This window comes from Phyllopteryx taeniolatus, chromosome 20 (assembly GCF_024500385.1).
Source record: "Phyllopteryx taeniolatus isolate TA_2022b chromosome 20, UOR_Ptae_1.2, whole genome shotgun sequence".
In the NCBI taxonomy this organism is placed as follows: Eukaryota; Metazoa; Chordata; class Actinopteri; order Syngnathiformes; family Syngnathidae; genus Phyllopteryx; species Phyllopteryx taeniolatus.
The window spans coordinates 7901870-7929125 of record NC_084521.1 but is presented as its reverse complement, the minus strand read 5'-3'; the positions used below and the strand labels follow the sequence as shown (position 1 = coordinate 7929125).

The window sequence follows — 27256 nt, the reverse complement described above, 5'->3', positions numbered from 1 at the left end:
GGTACAATTCCTTCTTTCGGATGGAGTTTGTTTTGGGAGATGGAAAGGATCCTAGCCTGGCACACCCTTGTGTAAATAATCCCACCAGCATCCGATGCTGCGGCTTTGATTCTGCTTTCAGAACAGCATCTTCAGTCCTCAGTCATATAAACTGCCTCTTAGCTGATTATTTTATTTTGCTTTGTGTTACAAGCGAGCTTCAAATATGCCGCTGCTTGAGTAAAGTGAAAAAAATGGTGGGCGGGGGGGGGGGGGGGGACAGTTGCTGATGCACTTTCTGCTGTTTATTGGACAGGCCAAACAGTCAAACTCCAATACAAAATGAAAACACTCACAAGGAGCATAGAGATGGGCTGACACCAGTGTTGGGGAGTAATTAATTACATGTAACTAGATTGTAATTTAATTACAAAATTTACATAATTTTAAATAATTACTGGGAGAAAATAGGCGGCATGGTGGGCGACTGGTTAGAGCGTCGGCCTCACAGTTCTGAGGACCGGGGTTCAATCCCCGGCCCCGCCTGTGTGGAGTTTGCATGTTCTCCCCGTGGGTTTTCTCCGGGCACTCCAGTTTCCTCCCACATCCCAAAAACATATATGGTACCTTAATTGACAACTCTAAATTGCCCATAGGTGTGAATGTCAGTGCAAATAGTTGTTTGTTTCTATGTGCCCTGCGATTGGCTGGCATCCAGTTCAGAGTGTGCCCCGCCTCCTGCCCGATGATAGCTGGGATAGGCTCCAGCACGGCGGCACGGTGGTCGACTGGTTAGAGCGTCAGCCTCACAGTTCTGAGGACCCGGGTTCAATCCCTGGCCCTGCCTTGTGGAGTTTGCATGTTCTCCCCGTGCCTGTGTGGGTTTTCTCTGGGCACTCCGGTTTCCTCCCACATCCCAAAAACATGCATTAATTGGAGACTCTAAATTGCCCGTAGGTGTGAATGTGAGTGCGAATGGTTGTTTGTTTGTATGTGCCCTGCGATTGGCTGGCAACCAGTTCAGGGTGTACCCCGCCTCCTGCCCGATGATAGCTGGGATAGGCTCCAGCACGCCCGCGACCCGAGTGAGGAGAAGCGGTTCAGAAAATAGATGGATGGATGGATGGATGGATGGATGGATGGATGGGAGAAAATATGTAATTAAATTACAGTTGCTTTTGGAAATTTCTGTGATTAAAATTTTTGCGGCGGCACGGTGGCCGACTGGTTAGAGCCTCAGCCTCACAGTTCTGAGGACCCGGGTTCAATCCCCGGCCCCGCCTGTGTGGAGTTTGCATGTTCTCCCCGTGCCTGCGTGGGTTTTCTCCGGGCACTCCGGTTTCCTCCCACATCCCCAAAACATGCATTAATTGGAGACTCTAAATTGCCCGTAGGCATGACTGTGAGTGCGAATGGTTGTTTGTTTCTATGTGCCCTGCAATTGGCTGGCAACCAGTTCAGGGTGTACCCCGCCTCCTGCCCGATGACAGCTGGGATAGGCTCCAGCACGCCCGCGACCCTATTGAGGAGAAGTCGCTCAGAAAATGGATGGATGGATGGATGGATAAAATTTTTGCTACGTTTGACACATTGCCGCAAAAGCTTGGAACATTGACTTTTGAACAGTTTCAGCTTTATAATTGTTTACTTTTTTTAATGGAACATTAATGCCATCACCTATTTAGGTTGTCATATGAAGCACTATATTGTCTAAATTTTGCATTTGCCATTAGTTCAACATGGTATCAAGTTTTCCACATGCTGTGCACATATAATAGAACAAACAAATGTTTTGTTATTTATTTACATCATCATGTTTTGTTATCAGTTTATTATTTGTGTAAAAAAACAAAACAAATAAGGGGTTAATTCCAAAATAATAGTCTATGCTTTTAATACACTTTTTAGAGGAAACATCCAATGGTCCTGTTGATGCATTAACACCAAATTAAGAAAAGTAATTAAAATATAATCCAGTGTAATTAGTTATATTACTTTGAGAAAGTAACTGTAACTGTAACCAACTACATTTCCACAGAAATCTTTCCAACACTTGTTCACACTGAACTAACCTTGTGGTAAATGGCCAACAGACTGACTCCAGGCTGGAGCTCAGCTGACTTAGAGCGAGAGGTTGGGTCCACCCTGGAGGGTTAGTCGGTCAATCGTGGTCTGGGAACAAAATGAAGGCCTGCGAAGGCTTTCCATTCTAAAGAAAAGTACTGTAATTACTCCTACTTAGGCTGGTGGTGTGAAACTCATATTAATGAGAAAAATACAACACGTAGTAAGTAGCCTTTTTCCTAAATATATAGTGTACATTTGTTGATTTTAATGTTACATATTTGAGTTTGCAGAAGTTCAAAAAGTGTGACAAATTTCACTGATGGATTCAAAAACTATGGAAAATACTCAGCGTGAGAGGTGGTGATAACTGAGAGGACAATATCCGATTTGCATAAATAGCCACCATTATCTATACGTATTAGCTGTTACAGCCCCATAACCCATGCAATGCGTCACAAAGAAATAAGGGGCAGAGTGGGTAAAGTATATTTTTATAAGACTGATCACATGCATTGGATAAAAGGGAAACAGAACTCTATTTGGAGTTCAACCAAAGGTCTGGCATATCCTGCTGCCACATCCATGCATTTATTGTAGAATGCCTGCCGGTTATTTGTGCATTATAGGGCCACTTTGAGTGATACCATTCACAGTTTAATGTGGAAAGGGTGGTAGGAGGCAAGCCATCCATCATAAGCTCCTAAAAGTCACAAAGAGAGAAATGACGGCGTACTCACAGAACATTGTTCAAACCTCAGGAAAGGCCAATCCCTCCATAACTGTTCTATTAAAAAGGAGGCTGGTAACCTCAAACCTTTCACTGCAGTTGTCTTTCTGACAGAAATTAGATGGTTAGATAAACAGCATACATTGAGTACTGACATTTTATAAAAGTGTAAAAATAAATAAATAAATAAATAAAAAAGGGCACTGAGCCCCATCTAAAAGGCCACTCTGGTGAAGTAAGAGTTTGTTGGTTTAACTGTATATGAGCCCGTATTTGTATGACGATGAAAAAGGTCTGCATGTGCAGTACAGATACAATATTGTTTAAAAAATCTTGGCAAGTCATCAATGTAATATAAACACAACACTTTAGCTTTTGCTCTAATTTTACATTAATTGAATTAGATGTATTAAGGAAATGAAAGTATGCTATAAATAACATTTTATAATTTTTAGTTGTCATACTATACAGTATTCCCTTCTATTTTTACTTCCTGTATGTGTACTAATTACAATATGGTTAATCTATATTGTGCAGGATTTCCCAAAATGAGTTGCCAGTCAATTCCTTTTTGGTTGCCGATTATCAGACAGTTACTGTAAGCTATTTTGTTGGTCATCAAGCAGGCATACAATGCATTGTTAAAAATACACTGTTTATACCATACATCTACATAGTCTGTTTGAGTATGAATTGCCTAAACTTGTCTCACTTCCAACGTGTTTGCATTTCTCTCCCTTATAATCCATGTGACAAGCTGAGTTTGACCGCCAAATCTTTATCTTCTACTAAAAAATTGTTCTGATTTCAAATACAACGTCGCCATCTAGAAGGCTCTATTTGTCATTACAGTGGTTTACAAACCTGAATTTCACAAACAACACCCTCTTCCACACCTACCGGTTGAAAAACATACTTGAATAATACTATATATACACGTTGGTGGCAATAAACGGGTGGATTCCAGTTGACAAATATAAATGGCCATGGCAGTGAATGAGTTAAGATAAACTTACATTTCAAAGCGGCCTTTAATTGTGACGAGTCCAAAGCATGCTTATGAATTATCCAGCTCTTTAATCCGCATTATATGTCACATCTGACAGCTGACAAAGAGCCTTTACTGTACTCGGACAAACATACCCTAAAATTCGTTTCAATCCTCCACAAACGTTTTGGTGTTTGTGTGTCATTTCACTCAAATATTCTTCCTATTCACAACAATCGATGACAGTGTCGAGAAGCACTAAGAGCATCTTAGCACGGTCGAATGAGGTTTAGTTTACTCAAGTAATAAACACTCGAGCGACAGCCATTGAAGCTTTTCTATCTGCCAGCTGATTAGGTAGCGCAGCCCCATTAATCACAAACAACAGCTTTGGTGAAGGCTAATCTATTCTAATCAAATCAAAACAAATTGGTCCTATTGTTTGGAGACTAGTGTGACTGCTTGGCTATGAGAGAAATTACATGGCTTCAGTATGAGGTCTGCCTTGGAAAGCTCTAATTGAGATATTGGAGTCGTCTCATCTGAGCAGATTGGCTGAAGGAAGTAAGAGATCACTGGCGCCAAAGAGTGGGCTTTTGCATAAAGGCGCTTCCACTTTCATTGGATGTTAGTTCTGGAGTTGCCAGAAAGTGCTAACAAGCACTAAGCCAACTTGGCTCAAATGACAGTATGCTATAAAGCCAAAAAGCTCAATAAGCTCATGTTTCTGGCCACATAGTACACCAAGATCTTCATGCTATCCTCAAACATGGGACATCATACAGCATGTTCTGAATGTGTAAGTTGGGTCAGTGTAATTTTGCTTTATTGTTTTTGTTTTTGTTTTTTTTATCAGGAAAAACAGCCTTTTCTTGGATTCCATCCTTCAGTAAGAGGAGTAGTTAGAAAGAGAGTTATATTTCCCTGCAGTCCAATATAACCTTTATCTTCCTTTTTCAAATTGCACACAAACAGTACTTCCTGAAAAGCAATGGAAATTTCTCTCAATATGCAAAACTGTGTTCACAGACCCGTTTCCGGGTATCCTGTGATATATATTTGAGATATGCAAATATGACATTTCTTTCTTGTGATTGCTTCTTCAATCCCTGCTCTGCATCCAACTTTCTATCATTCTCTCTCAGTCGGTAAAAGGTGAAACGTCACCTGTTCATTTACCCGAAACTCAACAGCAGATTAAAGAGCATGTTTGGTAAACCTAAGGATGGTGGGATTTGTTAATTTCAAGTTTTATCCATTGAGTTAAAGATTAGTAGGACATAGCCATCAGGATGGTTGCACCTCAGTGTGACCCCGTTTATCTCAGGGAATACATACCAGACCCAACCGCAATATGGGAAAATTGGTGATATATATTTATTTTTTATAGCTTTACCCATTCCACATATTCCAGTTATCATAAGACACTTTTAAAAGTATTCCTTTCCGCCTGGTCTCACTCACTCGCTTACAAGAAATGGGAGACTATCCTATAACATCACTTTAAGTAAGAGAAAAGAAGACTCTTGCACAGTTCTCTCAAACATAGGCAAAGCATGGTTGCTTCAACTTATTTGTCACTCCCAGTTGAAGTTTACCATAAAACTGAAACAAGCATTAAACAGTCTATTTAGACACCAGAACATTCAAATTTACAGATTTCAGATAGCTTAATGCTAACATATAATGCGAAACGGTAAATAAAATTTGCATAGTTATGCATATGTTATGGTTACGGCTACTTTAACACACTTTCGGCTTGTCCAATCATGGCTTGATACAGCGAGTCACTTGCATGATTTTTTTTTGCCACAGTTTATAAGATGGATGCCCTTTCTGAGGCAATAAACCCTTTTTTAGGGGGGGGGGGGGGGGGGGGGGTGCCTGGGACCAGCCATGCCTGGATATTGGGGCAGTGGCTGGGAATCAAACCCACTCTGTGTGCAACATTTTAACCGCAACATTTACCACATCACCACCAAAAATCTGCAACATATTGGGGGCGCAAAATATGAATCCTACTAAACAACATCAACAGCTCTGGTCACATTTAAACCAGACAAAAAAAATTGATTTTGCAGTGCTTGTTATGAATTGTGTATATGTAAAGCAGTGGGAAAATCCCTTTGCAAAACCTTCCTTTCGCGCTCATTGTGAACGTTTCCAGGCGAATGTCATTGGCCAAGAATACCGTGTTGTGTGTCCTGACAGAAGTGAAAGCCGGGCTGGGCAGCTTGATGCTGTGAAAAAGCCTGAAAACAGATGTCTTTCAACAAAAGTGTGAGAGTTTGAAGCCATGTTCATTTAGTTTGTCAGTAGACCACATGCTTCTCTGAGATTTGCTGCTCGTATGCCACTGCATCTGAGATGGTATCATTGTGATGTAATTTCCGAGTTCACCAAGATTGAAATTACAGTCGAATTCAAAAGATACATTCTCGTAGGGAAATTTACAAGAATTAAGCAGAACAGCAATTACAATGTAACTTTGGGCCCCACCACTTCAATACATCAAATACTGACACAATTATTTTTCAGTTATGAGCCCTGACAATGCCATATCATTCACCACCTCAATGGATATGAAAATACAGTACGGTATATGCATGTCATGTTTTGGTTTTCCAGAGAGGAATCAATGCTCCAGTGGTTTACTCTGTAGAATAAGGTTGAGGACATTTAAAAGAGGAATTTAAAACAACTCATCCCACTTTTTTTTAGTGTCTTCATTGTCCTGACCTTGTCTTTTGATTTCTGCAGAATACATCTTGAACAATTTTGAGACGACCAAATTCAATAAACAACATCCTCGGTGCAAACTACTTCACAATTGCAGGTTTAGTGGCGCTAAACTAGCTTAAAGCAAAACTCTATAGTCAATGGGCGCACTTACTGTTGTAATGAGTTGCAGGTGTTTTCGGTCCAAGTTTGCTTTGCTAAGTGCATTTCAAGGCAATATCAAGAGGAGCAGCAGTCGTGTTGATGGCACTGTGCCACAAGGGTGCTTCATTTTGCGAGTGGTGGGATTTAGGCCTGCCTCCGTCAGATTCAGATGAAGCATCCCTAAAAACACCTGGCTCAGTAACAAAAAGAAGAAAAAAAAGTAGATTAAATTGGGTCGCCTCAGATGCTTTGCAATTGAAGGGACCGATTCTATCTAGTGGATACCGTTCAGATACTTGATGGAAAAACAATAGGCGACAGCTATGCACAAATGATCTTTTTGTGTGAGGCTGACTTCATAACATCCATCCATCCATCCATTTTCTGAGCCGCTTCTCCTCACTAGGGTCGCGGGCGTGCTGGAGCCTATCCCAGCTGTCATCGGGCATGAGGCGGGGTACACCCTGAACTGGTTGCCAGCCAATCGCAGGGCACATAGGAACAAACAACCATTCGCACTCACAGTCATGCCTACGGGCAATTTAGAGTCTCCAATTCATGCATGTTTTTTGGGATGTGGGAGGAAACCGGAGTGCCCGGAGAAAACCCACGCAGGCACGGGGAGAACATGCAAACTCCACACAGGCGGGGACGGGGATTGAACCCCGCACCTCAGAACTGTGAGGCTGACGCTCTAACCAGTCGGCCACCGTGCCGACTTCATAACAGTTTCTCTTAAATTGTATTATGTCTAAGCATTTTTTTTAAATAGTGAATGAAGAATCATTTTTAGTATTGGGGAGAATGTTTAAACTCCCCCGCCTCCCTCCACCACTCGTCCAATGCCACTGGAATTATTTTTGTCACTATTAACGCTTACCCTTCGTATTTCATTAATGTATGGCACTGCAAGCTGCGGAATTCAAACCTTCAATTAGTGGTTGCAGTGATGATTTCTCAATTGGCATTTGGAGGCACCCGCAAGAAAGCACATGGAAACACTTTTAATGTTTATAAATGAGCTCTGAGAACATGAATGTGTTTGTGTGCGCGTGTATTTGCGTGTGTGCATGCCTCTGTGTGTGTTGATCATGGTGGGTTAGGAACTCATCCCCAGACTAGTACTTATAGTTAAGACTGATGAGTTGGCAAAAGAGAATTCCCCATGGTTTCGGTGGAGGAATGTTTAGTGTGATCAAATTGAATCGTGGTGGTTTATTAGCTGTCACTATACAGCCAATTTGCTATTCTATCAATGTTACACATAACCAAATATTTAAGAATGTCAGCTGTTTAAATGTACACTAGAAACATGGAACTCTTCTCAAACTCAATTGGATTCCAAGCATTCCTATTAGCTGGCGTTTTTTTTTTTTAATCAGTTAGTTGAGAAACACTAATGAAATAACTGACTGAAGACTTTGGTCAGTATTATCCATCCATCCATTTTTCATACTGCTTATCTTCACTATTGAATTTCTTTTTAAAAAAAGAAGAAAAAAGAATACCGTACATTGAAAATATACTGTGTGGATAATATCTTCCCATACCATAATACTCTAATTGGTATTTCACTTTAATACATTTTAATTCAACACTCTCTCTCTTTTTTAAAGGATTGTCCACTGTTTACAAGTACAATCTTTGTCCTCATTAGTAAGACAATTCAGCGCACTAGTGGAATGACAAGGGTGAACTAGTAGAGTGACGGTGTTTTATTAATAAATATTTTCCCCCTACCACCTTCCACAACTGTATGCCATTTCTGTATACTAGTAGCACAACTACATTTTACTAGGTAGGCAAAATTGTGCACTCGTTGACTCCATTGAATCTATGTGCAACTATTACTACTAGTGAAATGCTAGACATTAAAACTTTATACAGTATAATGTCACTAGTAGCATGCAGTTGTCAAGTACTGCACAATTTTGCCTCACTAGTAACATGTAATTGTCCAACTAGTATGCTAAAAAGCGGACTACTAGAGCTGGATATCAAGGATATAAAAAAATGCACAAACAGCTTTATGGAAAGACATTTGTGCATTTATTCAACATCAAACACATACTAGTAGGACAACTACATAGTACTAGTGAAGTGAAACATGCCTACTAGTTGGGCTTGATAATGCTACTAGTGCAGCAGTCATTTATTATTGAGGTTTAATGCAAGTGTCACTTGTCTACAGCTTCCTTTGTATTGAATTGAACTTAACAAGCAATAAAACATGTTATTAATGTCAGAATGTCAAAGTATGTAACTGACAAAACAAAAATGAATGAAAGCATGCTGATCAATGCGTAGAGCATGTGACGCAATATTGACTAAGTCCCTAGAGCCTCTAACCGCAAAACAACCTGCCTTAATGTAGGACCAGTCTTCTGGGGTACATCTTCCGAAGCTTTGCACTGGAGATAGAAGAAATCTTACCAGCAGTGTAGCCCTTGGAGTGGACATGAGTCCTACATGCGCTGTCATGTACTGTTGCCTGCATTGTGCCTGCATATACAGTAGACTAACATTCTAACTCACAACTGAAGAATGATGTCCCCAGTCTATCACCAAATTGGAAGCAGATGAAGGGAGTTATCGCATTCATCGTGAAACACTGAGTGGGGGGTGGTGGGGAGGAGAAGAAAAGAAAAAAAGATCCTAAAGACTTTATATTCCCATGGAGAGACATGAGAATGTCTACGCTGTCTGTAGACATGAAAATGGGTTTATATCACAATGTGAAAAAGACACCACTGGAGTCTTGCTGGTAATGTTTAGTCCGGCCTAATGCTATTAGATAGATGGGATCAAGTTTTGATGTCAGGCGGGTATTTGACTACAGATTTATGGGGGAGCTTAAAATGAAAACAAAGTGGCTATATTTACAAGGCCTTATTGTATTTTCTTTCGGGCTACATCTGTTGCACACGATCTGTATTGTTCAAAGCTTCTCCATGCCATCAAACATTTTGTGTGATCAGTGACTTTAACGTAAATTCAACCTTATGAGATCAAGGATTAATTGCATGAGGGGACTGCATTCATTTTTATGAGTTAAGAAGACCAAAACATGTTATTTTATGTAGACAATAGAATGTGTTGTTACAGAAGTAAGACAGTTAGTAACTGTCGTTTTTTGCAGTAACAATCACAGCAACTCAAGTTAAAATGCATTTAAACCTTGTGGTGACCATCGCTTGTATTTTCATGACATAAGAAACTTTATACTGGGATTTTAAAATAATCCACAATAATATTAATTCAGTTGGCTCCTGCCTCTGTGACTAGGGTTTTTGACATAGTCCCTCCCGCCTTCCTGCAGCTTGACTGTACCATCATTGACTGGCTTTTCAGTGACACTTGACTGTGTAGTCAAACATTGTGTCATTGTTAGACACCGACTGGAGCCAAACAGTAGTTAATCGTCATCATCAGAATTTCTTACGTACCGTATGTACATTGTGCATCGGCGTGCTTAGCCGTAAGCTGTTAGCTGTATTGTACTTTCAAGGATGCAGCAATGTTTGAAGATGTTTGCAAGCATTTGAAATGCTATTTTAGGGAAGCATCAGTTATTCGCAGAAATTTGCCATGCGCTGTGGGGCTCGGTCCCTATCCCTTGTACTTCAGAGTTCCGCAGTTCTTTTGGTAAAATGAATTCAAATGCAATGCACAAGTAGCGTCATACAATCCATTACCGCAATGTGTACACTATACAGAATAGAACTACTTTGGTCAAGTGTGTGATGATGATGGGATTTCTGCAGTGCCTTGTATGCAGAGTACCGTGGATATCAAAAGCTTTTTCATCAGTTATAAAATACTTTTTGTTTATAGTGACTCAGAAGCTTATTCTTGAAACATAGTCCCCCTCCTATTCCAACCACATTGTTTGTTTGCATATCACATTTGACAGGCTTGTTTTGTCCCGTTTTCTTGTTATTAATGCCATTATGCCATACAGTGTTTCAGTCCACTGTTATTTCCTGAACAGCGACCAGGACTGATAAACGGCAGTGATTTGCTGTCTGACAGAGTGTTTGACAGTTTTCTTATTTCCCTAGCTCAGAGGGCCCCTCATCAGCTAATTTCAACATGGCAGCCTCAGAAGCTGAAGTCTTCAGGGAAATGTCATTTTTAATTAAATCCCAGGTCCTTTAAGATAAGCAGTTGGGCGTTAATTTAGCCCAGGGCGTGACGTTGTCAGGAGCCCAGGAGCATGACGTCTGTCTGTCAAGATTAATCATCATGCGTAAACTGTCCATTTTTCTTTTCCAAGTAAACAGGAGTTCCTCGCTTCCTTGCTAACAAAACTAGGCCACATTTGTAATCTAATGACACAAATGACATTATTTGTAATGCCAATACTGTAGTAACAGTATATGTACAGAACATTCATTCATTCATTAAAAAACTTTTTCCCTCCAGGAACTCAAGAGCTTCCACTTCATATAGGGGCATATTCTCCCGTATGCTTAAGTCAGAAAAGGTCGCAGCTCCGTGGGTTTCTGACTGCGCCCATTCTGCCATCCACTTAATTCTATCATACACGTACCTTCTCGCCATTTACGCATTCTGAGTGGAGTTATAACCCTGAAGTGTGGGCGTTCGCTGTCATAGCTGGTCGAGCATGGATTCTCCCAAAGACTCCCAAATACCTGGGAAGGTGAAACATCATATTGCACGTTTTCATTTCATTCATAAATACAGTTTTCTGAATAAATAAAATTTATTGTACAGTATTTATTTAATAGAAAATACAAAAAAAAAATGCATGCTCTTTGAAAGTAGTCTGTTATATGAGCAGTGCTCATTTCTCACTGGCGATGGATAACTGCCATATCCTCTACGGGGGTTAATTTCACATTTAAAGTGTAACATATTTTCCAAATGGATTTCTATGGCAATTACATGTGTCAGGGAAACTCCACTTTGGAGGAATTGCAGCCTCCCTCAGACTTCAATGAGTCATGGCTCATGCGCTGTTGCATACATATTTACTCAGTACCCACGGATGTGTCAGAAGTCCATCCATCCATCCATCCATCCATCCATTTTCTTTACTGCTTATAGGGTTGCGGGCTGATGGAGCCTATCACAGCTAACTGCGGGCAGGAGGCGGGGTACACCCTGAACCGGTCGCCAGCCAATCGCAGGGCACATAGAAACAAACAACCATTCACACTCACATTCACACCGACGACCAATTTAGAGTCTTCAATCAACCTACCACAAATGTTTTGGGGATGTGGGAGGAAACCCACCCAGGCACGGGGAGAACCTGCAAACTCCACACAGGCAGGGCCGGGATTTGAACCCCGGTCCCCAGAACTGTGAGGCAGATGTGCTAACCAATCCTCACCGTGCCGGCGTATCAGAAGTCATTCCTGGAAAATCGGTGCCCAAGCCAGGCATGTAAAAAAAACAGCGCTATATATGGCCCATAGTAAATGCTCTCAGTAGTTTTGCCTACTTGGTGACATTTTGGACCCTCTTTGTGACTTCCAATGTCAAGAATCCAGCAACAAAACTAGACACAAAAGACATTGCTGCTGCAAAGTGGAAATTGTAGCTTTTAACAATCCAGCATCATAGTAGGAGTGGAAACGTAAAAACAATGTTAGTGTGTGTGTTTATTCAGTTATTTGTAGTCCTCAAATCAATGAAGTCATCAGAAAGAACAGAGTGATATATATGTGACATACATTGTTTTTGGTGCCTATTTGTATCCCAAATATATGAGCGTTTGTATGAATGGATAAATGAAATGAAATTCTGTCTTGCATTAGTTTGAAAGGGAGAGCGCTAGCGCATAGTAACTCCTCCCATGTGACACGATAAGCCAATTGAATTAAAGGAAATCTAGTTTCCGGGTAAACATGTCAAACAGAATATGTTCTGGATATATCAAATCTTGAGTTTTTACGTCAACTGAGTTTCATAGATATTTATCATTATTATTATTATTATTATTATTTTAATGAATTTCCCTTTTACAAAGCTTGCCTGGTTGTCGGTTTGAAAGGGCACGCTTCATCGTGTTGTTCCAAATCTTCGTGCATTTTCGCCCATTTCCGCTTAACTCCGTCACAGAAGGAGCTAACACCGCCTCCATTTTGGTCTCGTGTGTATGTTTGTGCATCGTTGATGTCAACTGGAGGTACAACAGGACAGAACGCAGAGGCACTATTAATACAGAAATGGACGGGTAATGTTTTGTTACATACGTACCGAATGCCATTACGTGGACGAATGCGTATTTCATGTTGGATAAGTTAGTGTACAGCGTTAACGGGTTTCCATAGCCACGCGCTGTCTTGCTGCCAACCGGGGACGTGACTCCCATTATAACCATAGCAGAATTGTAAAGTAGCTTTGTTAGTGATATTAAGTTCAATTATGAGTATATTACGGGAGCATTAAATGGAATCTAATAATAACTGAGTGACGTTGAGGCACCTTTATGCCAATGAAAGGAACGTTACATTGGTCAGCCTTTGTGTTTAGCTTGCATCTAACGTTAGCTCAGCTAGCAGTGGCTGGAGTGCCTCCTGACTCACTTTGACTGTACCTCATTTAGTTATGTGACAATATTATTTAATCATGAGTGCGAATGAAACGTTTTCAAGTGGAAACCAATCATTAAACATTGGCGATATGTGTCATAACACTATTGAAAGTTTCATTGCACGGAAACGTAAAACCTGTATTTCTTTTAATAGGATGTATAGGTTTTACATAGTATATTTATGATTAAATGTACAACGTTTTGCTTATTGATATATTCAGCATCGTTTAACTATTAATTTCATCATAACCTTGAATTACTCAAGTGGGTTGTTTCAGTTGCATGTACTGTTTTGCCATTAGTACTGCATTCTTTGCAATGACCCAGGTTGATGACAACAATGAAAATGAAAACTCTCAACAACGGCAAAGATGCTCCTGATGCAACCTTACTGGAAACAAAAAAATAAAACAAAAGAATGTATGTGTATTTAGAAAGATGGTAATGGGCTACTTTGTTTTGATTGTCATGCCATGGTCCAACATGAATCTTTTCACCTTTTTGAGTGGTGGCCCTGTAGCCTATCCAACTAACAATTAATCCTATCAATTGAATTCTATTTGGATATTTAACCACTGTTGGCCTGACCTAACCGTTTAGCTTATAACATTTAAATATTATATATATATAATGTAGGGAAAGTATTTAGTGTACAGTTAAAAAACAAACATGCATCTGTATGTGAAATACATAATGCACGGAGCAAAAGATGTTCACGCTATGTGAAACAAAACACAACTGAGCATTCTGCACGGCTGCTGTAGCTATTCGAGAACTGAAGCATAATTCAGGAACCGGAGCAATATTAGTTTGATAATCCTGTTGGTACACCAATTTTGTTTGTGAACCAAGGTTCCACTGTACATCAAGTATGTATCATAAGTTTAACAATAGTCATTTGACCTAATGGGAAATTATCTCTTTCAGCATCAGCGATGTTGCAGTTGGAGTGAAGGTAAGCTTGCAGCTTAGTTTTTCATCATTTACAGCACCTCAGGAATTGTACCATATCCACAATGTAATGTTTAAAACACTACCTAATTGCCATTATTATTAGAAATATATGTAGGTTTAACAAATAGAGAAATCTAAATACATTGCACCATTTAAAGGTCTCATTTTACCAAACTTTTCTAGTATTTGGGATGTTATATTGGCTCTATGTTGCCTCAGCAAATGTGAACTATGAATTAATATCGTTCACACATTCCTAAGCTATAGAGATTTTTTTGCCGAGAGGCCTGAAATCATGTCATTTAATTTCTCAAGCTTTATCTACGTCTAGGGCTGTCAACATAACACGTGCTCTACACGGAGGCAACCAATCAGAGGAAATGGGGCGGTCAGCAGATACAAAACTGGGTCTAACAGAAGTAGCTGTCAGAGAGGCTTTTCTGGACAGTAGTATGACAAAACCAAGGTGTTTTTTTTTTTTTTTTTTTTTTTTTTTTTTTTAAATGAAATTGACACTTTTATACTAAGTCCATGTTAGAGAGTCACTCTATTGAGGTCTAAATAGCCAAATTATGCGACCTTTAATAGTTATTTTTGTTTTCGGGTTGGCAATCTCTTGTCAAATTACATATATTTACTCCCATTGTATACATTTGCTTGCATTTTCTTTTATTAAAACAAAATACAGGTGATGCCTAAACATCTGTCAACCAATTTTTCTTAGCGTCTCAAAAAGCCAGCAGTGGTGGAGAGATTATCAAACACACAAATCAATCTACACATCCCTCACATAAATAACAAAGTGATTGCACAATCCTTCTTGCTCCATGACGTGATGAGCAAGGTGGTCACGTTCCTCAGAGCTGGCACAGACAGAATGACCTCCAGATAAATGCTGTCATATTTTCAAATTGAGTTGGTTAGGGTTTTGCGTCATATGACTTTCCAAAGCAGCCCCAGACCATCACAATGCCACCACCATATTTGACTGACGGCATGATTTTCTTTTTATCAAATGCCGTTATTTATGTATTTATTTTTTAAGTCAGACGTAACGGGCCGCACACCTGTCATAAAGAATATATCTCCAAAAGTATTGGGGATCATCAGTATGTTTTTGGCAAGTGTGAGATGAGCCTGTATGTTCTTTTTTTCATCAGCAATGGTTGTGGCATTTTTGCCCATTGTCTGCCTTTCTGTATTTATTTGAGTTATGATCACTAACCTTAACTGAGGCCAGTGACGTCTTCATTTATTTGGATGTAATTCTGGATTCTTTTGAAACTACTATTAAAATTTTAATTATCTAATAATCAATGACTGATATTTATTAATCAATTGCAAATCATTTAGATCGGCAAAAAATAAAAAAAACTGATATCACACGTAAGATTTGAAAAATGATTAACACTCAACATTCCTTTTTATAGTGTATTCAAGTGTGTACAAGTGATAACATTTTGAAGCACTGGAAACGTCACTCATAAATGTTGGATATATAGTTTGCAATTTAGTTTAGCTCAGCCTGAGAACAGATTTATGTTACTTTTTGTTACACAATCAATGATACTGCAAACCTATGTGCTTTTCACATGCATGTCACTATGGGGAATTTATGGGTACTATTCGATTTCCTACAAGTTTTATTTTTAGCTTTCATAGCATTGAAGAAGCTGGAATCCAACGAGTACCATAATTTCTCGTGAATAATGCGCAAACGTTTCCAAAAATATTTTCAAAAAGTCAATCGAGTGCATTATATATAGGTATACATTAAAAAAGAAAATAACATTGTATAGTCACATACAGGTACCTAAGGGTGGTACAAGTACATTCCAATATGATATGCAATGTCTAGTGTTACAAATTTATATATATTACGGTAATGTGAGATTCTGACCTGCTCACGGCAGTTGGCCATGTTACGATCGTTAGCGTAGCATATTTGTTGATACTGGACTAAACAGCAGAAACGGCTACCCGTGAGTTTGTTTTAACTTCAACTAAGATAGAAAATGTCGACTAAAAGGGCTAGTTACGCAGCCGCTTTTAAAAGAAAAGTAATCTCCGCTGCCGAATACGTGGGAAACTGCAAAGCAGCGCGGCAGTTCAAAGTGGGTGAATCGAACGTGAGATTGTGGAGGAAGACGAAGGGGGAAATCATTCAGCAAAAAGCACATGGAAAAGCTTTGGGATGTGGGAAAGTCGTGCAGTTGCCAGAGATGGAGGAAGAGCTGCTGCAGATTGTCGCCGAACGGAGGGCAAGTGGCTGACCTATCAACACTGTCGAACTTCATCTCAAATCTCTGACAATAATGAGGAATAAAGGGGACCAAGTGATCATTCCTGGTGGCATGACTGCGCACTTGCAGGTAATGGACGTATCATGCAATAGCCGTTTTAAAAACCACATGCGGAAGAAGTGGAATGAGTGGATGACTTTGGGGACTCATACATTCACTGCAGGTGGCAACTGCTGCAAACAGCATGGATAAAAGATGCATGGGATGCGGTTTCCCCTGACATAATTTCAAGGGGATTCAAAAAATGTTGCCTCACAAACGCCATGGATAGCACAGAGGATGACATGCTGTGGGAGGAGGATCAGACCGCTGTTCATGATGGAATGCAGGAGGCACCGGAGCAAGAGAAACTGGACCAAGTCGTCAATGATGAGTTCTACAGTGATGAATCAAATGTAGCTGCAATGGATCTTCTTTTTCAGAGTGGAGATGAGTCAGATGCTTCTTTTGAAGGCTTTGCCGAGGATGTGTAATGGAGTGGATAGACTGCAGTATGCACAAATGTTTCATGCACAAATATTTCATGCAAAAAATGTTTCTTGCGCAAAGGTTTCTTAAGTTAAACAGTGTTAAATTGTTTATTGAATATTTAAGACTAGTACGTGTTATCAACAGTACTAATAAAATGTTATACCATCATTGAGCACTTACTTTAGTCGGTCGAGGGATTCTGTTCTGACAATTACAGGGACCGGTAAGCTTTTTACATTTGTTATTATTATTATTATTATTTTACATCAAGCGTGCCCTGAGGCCTGTCCCGACACCAGATGGAATATATATATATATATATGCACACAGATTATTATTACTAATTGTGATACAGACAAAAACATACTAGAATATAAGTACAGATAATTCATAATGTTTTGAGCATATAAATAGCAGCAAATCGATGGTGAACAGTTTACATAGGTAGAAGGGTTTTCCTGATTTTTTTTATTTTATTTTTTTATATTTAGGTCAACTTTGGGGGTGCGCATTATACACGAGGAATTAAGGTATATTTATGTCATTGAAGATTACCAAAGTTGATTGTATGTAGACAGATTCCTGCTGTATTTCTGCCTCCTCTAAACTAAAGTTTGTACTGGCTGGGAAAACCCAGTCTTCTGATATTAGTCCTTGAATTTCAAGATAATCAACATTTAAAGACCAAATATTGAGGTGCAATTGAGAGAAAAAAAGTTTCTTGTGTTTTTGTTGCTTGTGTAAGTCAGACTTTTATTACACTTTTTACTTTGCGAGACGTCACTGAAGTAGAGTCTGCAACAACAAACAAAGAATCAACAGAACATTAGTAACTGAGGAACAGTTCACCTTCTTTTTTTTTTTTTTTAAATAGAAACAATAAGCAGCTAGGGGGTCACTGATGGTGTAGCGGTACACTCGCCTGACTTTGGTGCGGGCAGCGTGGGTTCAGTTCCCGCTCAGTGACGGTGTGAATGTGAGTGCGAATGGTTGTCCGTGTCTATATGTGCCCTGCGATTGGCTGGCGACCAGTTCAGGGTGTAGTCCGCCTTTCGCCCAAAGTCAGCTAGAATAGGCTCTAGCCCTGCGACCCTAACCAGGATAAGCTGTGTTGAAAATGGAGGGATGGATGGAATACGCAGCTAAGAGAATGGGATGGATGGAATGTCTTCAAGGCCATGGGGAAGTGTTCTGTCCAAACTCAGCTCTTTGACTCCTCCCCACCTGTAGGTCTAGTATACAAAACAGAGGGGGACCTTTTTTTTTTTCCAACAATTATTTTACATGTTATTTTATGAAATGATAACATGTATTAACAGGCCTAACTGCCTGTGTTTTGTCTTTTTTCCTGTAGAGAGGATCAGATGAGCTGCGTATGTACAACAGTCCCAACTCTGGCATGAGCAGTATGAGTGGTGAGTTTTTGCTGACCACTACTGAAAAGGGAATGCATAATGAAACATCAATTTATAGAAATAATCAGGTATTAATTTTTGTGCAACAGGATTTACAAGGCATGTGACTTGTCAAGTGGTCCACAAAATAGGTCATAAAAGGCAACACATCTTGTACACTACATAAATTCTAATTTTAGACAGCAATTAATTCTACATTTATTTTTGACACTTTATTTATTAAACATAATGTAAGCTACATTTGTCTAATTAAAACCCACTCAATAGATTTAATTATCGCATATTGAAGCTTGATTGTATATACAATTTTCCCACATAATTATAATATTTCTAATGTTCTTTTTTTAGATGGGAGTTCCAGTGGCAGTGAAAGTAAAAAGCTGAGGGTAGAGGAGGCCCCACCATCTCGTGTGCTCCACATCAGGAAGCTGCCCAACGAAGCGTCAGAGACAGAAATTATTGCTCTTGGCTTACCATTTGGAAAAGTCACCAATATCCTTACACTTAAGGGAAAGAACCAAGTGAGTGGGAGAGAAAAGTGTATTTTTGACACCAAATAAATCATAGGCCTCGGCTGATCAAGACCAGATTTATTTATTTTATTTTTTGTGGGGCCCCTCTTTTTGGATATGACATTTGTCTGGGGTAGGATATTACAACAGTGCTTGTGATTTTCTGCAGTTTTCTGTGAAACTAGAGCAAACCTCTCATTTTCCTGGAAAAGTAGTTTGGATACCTTTTAGCATCTTATGAACATCATGTGAAACATAACTGGTTTAAATTAAGTCCATTAACTGAGGTCCCTGTCAAGTACTGATGCTTTGTTAATTTCTGGTTCGTTACTATATCATTATAGTTTGATCTGCTACTCCTGTGGTGACCACTACAAATTGCAGAAATCTGAGGCGCTTGTGTTGTTCTATTTCAATGCATAGTGCCAAGTTATTGTAAAGTCCTTTAGACTAGATTTGATATCATTTGAAAAATCTTACTTGGTCAAGCGACATCAATGTAAAATATGAAATAAAAAAATTCAAAAACAGAACACCGCAGTATAAATTCCATTGCAGTAATAGGAAGGTGTAGTATACTGATTTATTTTTATTTTTATACCCTTTCAGGCTTTTTTGGAAATGGGTACAGAAGATGCTGCCATCACGTTGGTTAATTACTACACCACTGTAGTTCCTCATATTCGCAACGTCCCTGTCTTTATACAATACTCAAATCACAAGGAGCTCAAAACCGATGCTGGCAATCAGGTCAGTAGTGTCGGGATAATTAATTTGACTAATAAATCAGCAAGAAATAAATGTTCTTGTCACTCAGTACATTGATAGTTTGACCTCTTGCCTGGGACATTCTCTGATACGTAAATGAGTGAAACCTTGTCTCTGACTTCAGCGTACGCAGGCGGTGTTGCAGGCGGTTTCAGCAGTTCAGTCTGGTGGGTCACCTGCCTCAGATGTACAGGAAATACTTGCCACCGCCTCTAGTCCAGTGCTGCGGATCATCATCGACAATATGTTTTACCCTGTAACACTGGATGTACTACAACAGGTATAAATCAATACTTTCTTTTCATTGTAAAATATACCACTTGTGGTATTTGGGCTGTTGTAAAAATTGCCCCAGTGGTTCTATTTTACTCATGAACACTTCCCTCAAATCTGGTACTTATTCCCTCTAAGTTTGCCCTCTGACCTTATCCTAAAAGAGAAATCCTCAGACCTATCCATAGAGCAAAAAAAAAAAAATGGACCAGAGGCTTTCACTACCCAACTGAAAAGCCCACCGCACCTCCGATTATCTAAAATACCATTTTCTTTACCGCTTCTACTGTTTAGAGTCACAACAGGGGCTGGAGCTGAACCATCAACTATCCAATTATTGTTCCTCAGGTTCTCCCAAAGACTACAGGCAGCACGGAAGAACATGTGGCTAGCACATCTGTCTCTTAGTCAAATGTTCTGCATATGAATCTGACCGTTCTGTGTAGAGTTTGTATATTCTGTTGTTGCTTGCGTTGGTTTTCTCCAGCTATTCTGGTTTCCTACCAAATAACAAAAACAGAGTATGAATGGTTGTCTATTGATATGTGCCGTCTGATTTGATTGGCAAAAACCGCAGGATCTACCCTACCTCTTGGCCAGTCTGCTGGGATATGCTCCAGCTCCCCCTAAATGGGATAAGCGATAGAAAATGGATAAATGTTCAGTTTGACATGACATTAATAATGATTGACTGATCTCTATCAGTCGTAGTTTAAGTTTATAGTTGATTTTGTTCCTAGATTTTTTCCAAGTTTGGTACCGTCATGAAGATAATCACTTTTACGAAGAACAACCAGTTCCAGGCTCTTTTGCAGTTCAGCGAACCTGTCAATGCACAGCAGGCCAAACTGGTAATAAATTATACTTTAAGCGCCCTTCTCTCAAAATATGAATATTTCGTTTGGCCCACTCAGCCTTTATTAATGTGATTCATTGAGCCTTTGCCCCGTTAGGCACTTGATGGTCAGAATATCTACAATGCGTGCTGCACACTGCGGATTGACTTCTCCAAGCTGGTCAACTTAAATGTCAAGTATAACAATGATAAGAGTCGTGACTACACACGACCAGAGCTGCCAGCTGGTGATGGCCAACCCAGCATGGACCCTGCTGTGGCTGTTGCTCTCAGCAAAGACAACTCCCTCCTTGGTAAGATTCCAGGTAGATACAACTTTTTTTTTTTTAATTCCTCTCTTCTGTCTATCTCTGAGACCTTTACTAAGCAGAACATTTACTGTATTTACTGTACTGTACTGTACATTGTGCTAATGCTTTAAAACATTAGGAAATGTAATCAGTAATTCTGTGGTTTTCGAACTTTTTGATTGAGGAGGAAAACATTTAATTCCAACACTAAAAAAGTGTAACAGAAAAAAAACAAGAGCGTTGTAATATGATTAGGAGTCATTTCTTTTTCTTGCTCCATCAGATTGTGATGTTTACAAGGCAAGCACTTTACCTTGCTGGAAAAGCAACTCCCCCCTCCATTCTGTTCTGTTATTTTTCATACTATTCAGCTTTGCCTACATACTGCAACACATCACTACTTGTCATGTTTCTTTAATTTACAGAATAATTCGATTACAAATTAAAAGTTGAAGCGAAACCTCTGCTTCGAAGCTTCGCAGTCTTCATTTCTCCATGTGGACTAATGTTGCAGCAGACTTGCAAACTCTCCATGTAGAAATACATCTGTAGCATAAGCGATTCCATAAATAATTGATAGCTGCAGCCCTATAATTTATATCATTCAGCTCACTTGGTCCACTTTTGATTTGATTTGATTAATTATTATTATTTTTTTTAACTCCATAACAGGAGCCCTGAACCCACTCAGCGCAGCGGCGGTAGCTGCTGCTGCTGCAGGAAGGGTTGCACTAGCTGGGCAGACAGGGTCCAGTGGGGTGCTCTTGGTCAGCAATCTGAATGAAGAGGTCAGTAACACACAACACTGACTCGCACACAAGCTATTGGGATGATCTAAGTATTAACAGTGCCACCTTTACCCCATCACCCAACCATGCAGTTTGTTGGTTAATCTTATTTATCCTGTGAGTGTTGACATTTCCAGCCGCAATGCGTTCAACTAATTCGATTTTATATACTACTGAACATCTTTTTGTCTTGGACAGCTACTTATGGATATTGGGATAAAGGAATGACTTTGTGGATCCTTTAACATATGCATGGTGACATAGTAGTGGCATTAACGAGGTTGATTTGGGACTTTGGAATAATGTGGGGCATGGGAAAACAAACTCTAGTTATTGCAATTCTTTTAAAAGTCCAATGAGAAGAAAGGGGAGGAGTCTGGTACGACGCCAGAAACAGCAAGACGTTCACATTTATTTAGCAGTCACTGATGATCACTGAGGGTATTAAAGAAATGTCAAGGCTTTGCAGATATATTAAGAATACAATACAGTGAACTCGTACTCAAGCCTATATTTCTTGTTAGATAAATTACCTGCCTCACTGGAATGCTTTCTGTCTTTTACCCAACTTTGTTTCATTCATTAATTTAAAAAATAGTTTTAATTGTAACTTGATTATCAACATCAAATATGGCCCTTTCTCTTGCCCATAAACCTGTCATCTGTGGGTATGAATGATTGTGTCATTCTACTTCTACAACAGTATCATACTGAACTTCTGAAGTTATGATACTGTGCTTCAGTGTTCTTTGAGCCTGCAAGACTTATGTGAATGCCACAATTTTACCCACATGGGCTTCACATCAACCCTTGCACGTCAAACAGAATTTTAATTGCATGCTCGCAATGCAAATGTTGGCACTTTGCACTAATATTTCTCCCTCACTGTGCAATTGTATCTTTTCAGATTGCTGCATGTTGTTTTTATCCCATGCTCATGACTCTATTGTTAATTTTGATTCTTATTTTTGACATGAATGTATTTTTTTACCCTTTGCTTTTCTAGGGTGAAATACATTTTGTTGCAAATATTGCTGAAAACATTGATCCAAGCCATGATCGCTGACCTGCATTCCAGTGTACTGACCTATATATTTTTTGTCCCTCCCTCACTTTTTATTTCCCCCCCCAATTTACATTTACCTCCCCTCATTTTCCATCTGTTCCCCACCCTCCTTTCCCCTTTTCCTTACTTCATGTGTTGCTGGGGGATGTTTAACCCTTGAAATCAACACTTCTTCCTTCACCACCTCCTCCAATATTACACTGTCCCCTTCAAAACCTCTTCACGACTTTTCTCTCCTCCTCCATGACCGCCATCTCCATCACTCTCCGGGGGGAGAACAAAAAACACCATTCCTTCTACCTACCTCCGTTCTGGATCGATCTGTCCATCTCTACCTCCGCTCCGCTCCGACTCTTCTACCTCTCTACCTGTCTCACGCTGCTTGTTGCTCTTCTCTCCCTCTAAAGATGGTTACGCCCCAAAGTCTGTTTACCCTCTTCGGTATGTTATCGTTGGCTCTTGCTCTCCTCTCTATTCTGCTATCTACTCTTTTTTTTTTCTATTTTCATTCTATCTTTATATTTCTTATTACAATTATTAGTACTATTTGATGTCAAGATTGTTCAGTATTTATTTGCGCACAGTAGCTTGTTAAGTAACTACAAAACATTTTTTCCTGTTAATTGGTTTGGGTTAATGTTTATAAACTGTCACGATTTCACAACAGCAAACAGTTAATGCATGGTTAAGCAATATTTTTTGCATGTTTTTATTTCTTGCCATATGACCAACAGTAACCTGATAACCTGTCTAAGAGGCTGTTGTTTCTCTTTTTAATTATCCTTACCACACACCTCTCTCTGAAATCTTCGATAAATTCCATCTGTGTGCTACTCTGCTCTCTCTTCTTTGATTCTCATCTAAGATATCCTTGTCTCCACTGCTCTTTTTATTTTGGTGTTCTAACTGTCTGCTTTGTGTCTACTTGCACCTCTCCTGGCTCTCATGTAGGAGTCTATGGTGATGTCCAGAGGGTGAAAATTCTTTACAATAAGAAAGACAGCGCTCTCATTCAGATGTCAGACGCCAACCAGGCTCAGTTAGGTGAGTAGTCATTCAAATTGAAATCCTTTTGTTAAATTCGTAATGTTTAATAAATTATAAAGTACCCAAAATTACTCTGCATAACCCTCAAAAGTTGGTGTATGATGTGTAGAGCACATTGACCTTTGACATTGTCAAATCGGACTTATCGGGTGAGGGACGTGACATATCAAACTTCCAAACTTGCTAAGATTGATGAAAAAAAAGAAAAAATTAATTGTGGTATTCACGCTTCTGTGCGGAAGGCTGTTAGAGGAGCGATAATAAGTTTTGGCGAAAGAGATGATAATGTGCCTAATGGCAAAGGTAATTCTTACCAACTGACATTGTAACATGGTTTATTGTAAACTGTTTAATCCCTACACGCATCATTGTTGCAGGCACAGAGGAAACTGGAAAATTAGTTGCTGGAAAAGACGCATAAAGATCTCCACATATCATCTGTGTTCAGGGAACTTTGTTGGAATTGACCAAGTGACTGCAGATTTTAATGTTTGGCTATTCAAGGCGTGATGGGTGCAAATGACTTCATAGTACGTAGTGCCTTGAGATGCGAGTGACCCAACTCCCGAGTTTTTCGAGATACGAACTTGTCATTCTGCCATTTTTTATTTATTTATTGATTTTATTTTTTTGCTTTGACTTGCAAGCTCAAGCTTGAGATAAGAGTGCTTAGATAGAGCATCGATAGTCACGGTTTTAAAAGCAATGCATTTGCAAACCCTGGAGCAACACATATAAAGAGATAATATAAAAATACTCACAGGCAATATTCTTTATCCTGTATGAAAAATAACCAATATTACTGTATTTTACTGAGTAACTTACAGTAGTAGTAGCATCCTTGATTTTTTTTTTACATTCTATTAAATTACGTTCTTACTCTGTTTTTATAAAGTATAATATTATGGCGTGCTAGTTTTCCTTAACTAAAAATTTAAAAATGTGGGGAGGCTAGGACATAAATGACATTTCTATTAATTTCCATTGGCTGGTTTTTGTCCTGAAATAAAATATTGCAGGATAGAGTAGGGCTTCACATTTATGTCTGTCAGTGAATTGATGGATGGATAATAGATGGATCCTTGATTGATCCAACGGAAATTCACATTGTGACTTTGTTTTCCTTGATCTGTGTAAAGCCATGAGCCACTTGAATGGCCAAAAGATGTATGGGAAAATTATCAGGGCAACACTGTCGAAACACCAGACCGTGGCACTGCCTCGTGATGGCCTGGACGACCAGGGCCTGACCAAGGACTATGCCAACTCTCCGCTTCATCGCTTCAAGAAACCCGGATCCAAGAATTTCCAAAACATTTTCCCGCCATCTGCCACTCTCCATCTCTCCAACATCCCGTAAGTGTCATTGATCAGTTTGTGATCACTTCTGTTGGTCTTGCTCCAAAAGACACCTGGAATTGTTTCAGATGACCATTGACCTCAAACAGCAAAACTGTCAGTGTATAGTCTATGTAAAAATCAGTTGAAAAGTGCAATTGCTGCCATCTCATATCTTCTTTTCCAGGCAAGATGTTTCAGAGGATGACCTGCGACTGCTTTTCTCAAACGCCGGAGGCACTGTGAAAGCATTTAAGTTTTTCCAGTACATACTTATTTCTAACACTTCGAGAAGTCACCGACAGCCAAATAGTACGCTTCTGTTAACACTTGTTTCATATTTTTCAGGGATCGTAAAATGGCCTTGATCCAGATGTCGACAGTGGAAGAGTCTGTCCAAGCCTTGATTGACCTTCACAACTACAACATGGGATGCAACCAGCACCTAAAGGTTTCCTTCTCTAAGTCCACCATTTAACAATGTGACATAAGAACCATTGATTCAGTTGGTTGTCAGACCCTGTCGTTTGAGGGAAACGTGACCTTCATCCTGTTCTTCAAAAATTGGGGAAATTGCAGTAGACCCTACTTGGCCAGCTGTTCTCAATATGTCTGGAAAATATTGACATTTATTGTCATCCGTATGATAGTTTGATGTAGAGCAGCATTTATTCCTTAATTTCGACAAAAATATACATGTGCCTTATTTGATATCAGCTTTCCACAGCGCACACATTTATTAAAAAACCCCATATGCTTTCTAATCTCATGGATGTACGGCAAACAATATTGTATCTGTTAGACATGCACCCATCGAGCATTGTCACCAGTCAGCTTTTTTACAGTTTGAATTGTGTATTTTCCATATTGAGTCGCATTCAGGGATCAATATTCCTGAAATTTACTTTAACGACAGTCCACAACCAACAGGAGAATTTGGTTGGGTTTGAGATTGTTCTTCCACAAAGATGCCCTGTGAAATAAAATATCACTTTGGCCACCCCATGTCAGTACTGCAAAAAATAATAATTGATGAAATAAATAATCAGATTTTCTGTCCCTTAGAATTTTCCTCCCTTTTTTTTTTTCTTGTTACGGTGTACCTACGCTCCCTGACTAATGTATTTTCAGTTCTTGCTGTAAGTGAGCTATCACAGCGTGTCTTGTAGTTTCCTATTTTCTATGGCTTATTTTCAAGCATCTGATGTCCATAGGAGTTCCATGTAATGGTCACTGATATTTGGTTTGAAAAGATGAATGGTTGCAAAACAGGTTACTTGAGAATTCTACTCAGTTGGACCAAAGTTTCTGTGCCTTAAGTATTCCTGTAATAAGAAAAAAGAAGAAGAAACTAAATCTGCAGAAAAATGTCTTCAGTTTCAGAGGTTCCAAAATTTCGTCTGATTATTTGTAAGATTACAATAACTATTGTCTGAAATGATACATTAAAAAAATGATTATAAACAAATTTTTGCTTCAGATTTTTTGTTTTTCATATTGTAATGGTCTGTCAAGTAAAATATATTGTTTTCTAATTTGGAAATTTTCAGTTTTTGAGTGTTGATTTGATTGTAGTTTATTCTGCATTTCTTCTGTAGCATGCTCAATAAAACTTTTCTCTAATAGTTCTTCATTCACCTCTGTCTCTCTTCTGTTCTTAACTCTGCTTACTTAAAAATAACCATCAGTGCCAGTGTAGAAATGAAGCCAACATTCCATTTTGGAAGAACTAGGAAACAGGCCTAATGAGCTGATGCCACTAATTTGTTTTCTTTCATTATCACTTTGTAACAACTTTTGTTTCTTTTGCCATCTTTTTGCACTCACATTGAAACAATGATGCTTTTGACCTTAGTTTTTGTGTGTATGTGGACAGACTATATGGTAGCGCCAACTTTGTACTCAAGCCATGATGGGAAATCACAGATACTACAAAGTGGTTTTGTTTTATATGTTCACATTTAAA

At 39.2% G+C, this 27256-nt stretch overlaps 1 protein-coding gene across 4 annotated transcripts; it reads left to right on the top strand.

The window, feature by feature from the left end:
- Positions 1 to 12689: 12689 nt before the first annotated feature.
- Positions 12690 to 26918, top strand: LOC133470265 (polypyrimidine tract-binding protein 2-like). Of its 4 annotated transcripts, none has more exons than XM_061758434.1 (15): positions 12690 to 12849; positions 14137 to 14164; positions 17429 to 17467; positions 18292 to 18352; positions 18701 to 18873; positions 19474 to 19614; positions 19757 to 19912; positions 20646 to 20756; positions 20859 to 21054; positions 21724 to 21839; positions 23313 to 23346; positions 23857 to 23949; positions 25092 to 25308; positions 25478 to 25555; positions 25639 to 26918. In XM_061758434.1, the coding sequence occupies exons 1-15, from the start codon at positions 12842 to 12844 to the stop codon at positions 25766 to 25768; spliced, it is 1581 nt and encodes a 526-aa protein (XP_061614418.1). In that variant the 5' UTR covers positions 12690 to 12841; the 3' UTR covers positions 25769 to 26918. The 4 variants fall into 4 exon arrangements, with proteins under 4 accessions (XP_061614418.1, XP_061614417.1, XP_061614420.1 ...); XM_061758433.1 differs by having other exon boundaries at positions 12691 to 12849; positions 20859 to 21066; XM_061758436.1 differs by lacking the exon at positions 17429 to 17467 and having other exon boundaries at positions 12691 to 12849.
- The last annotated feature ends 338 nt before the right edge of the window (positions 26919 to 27256 follow it).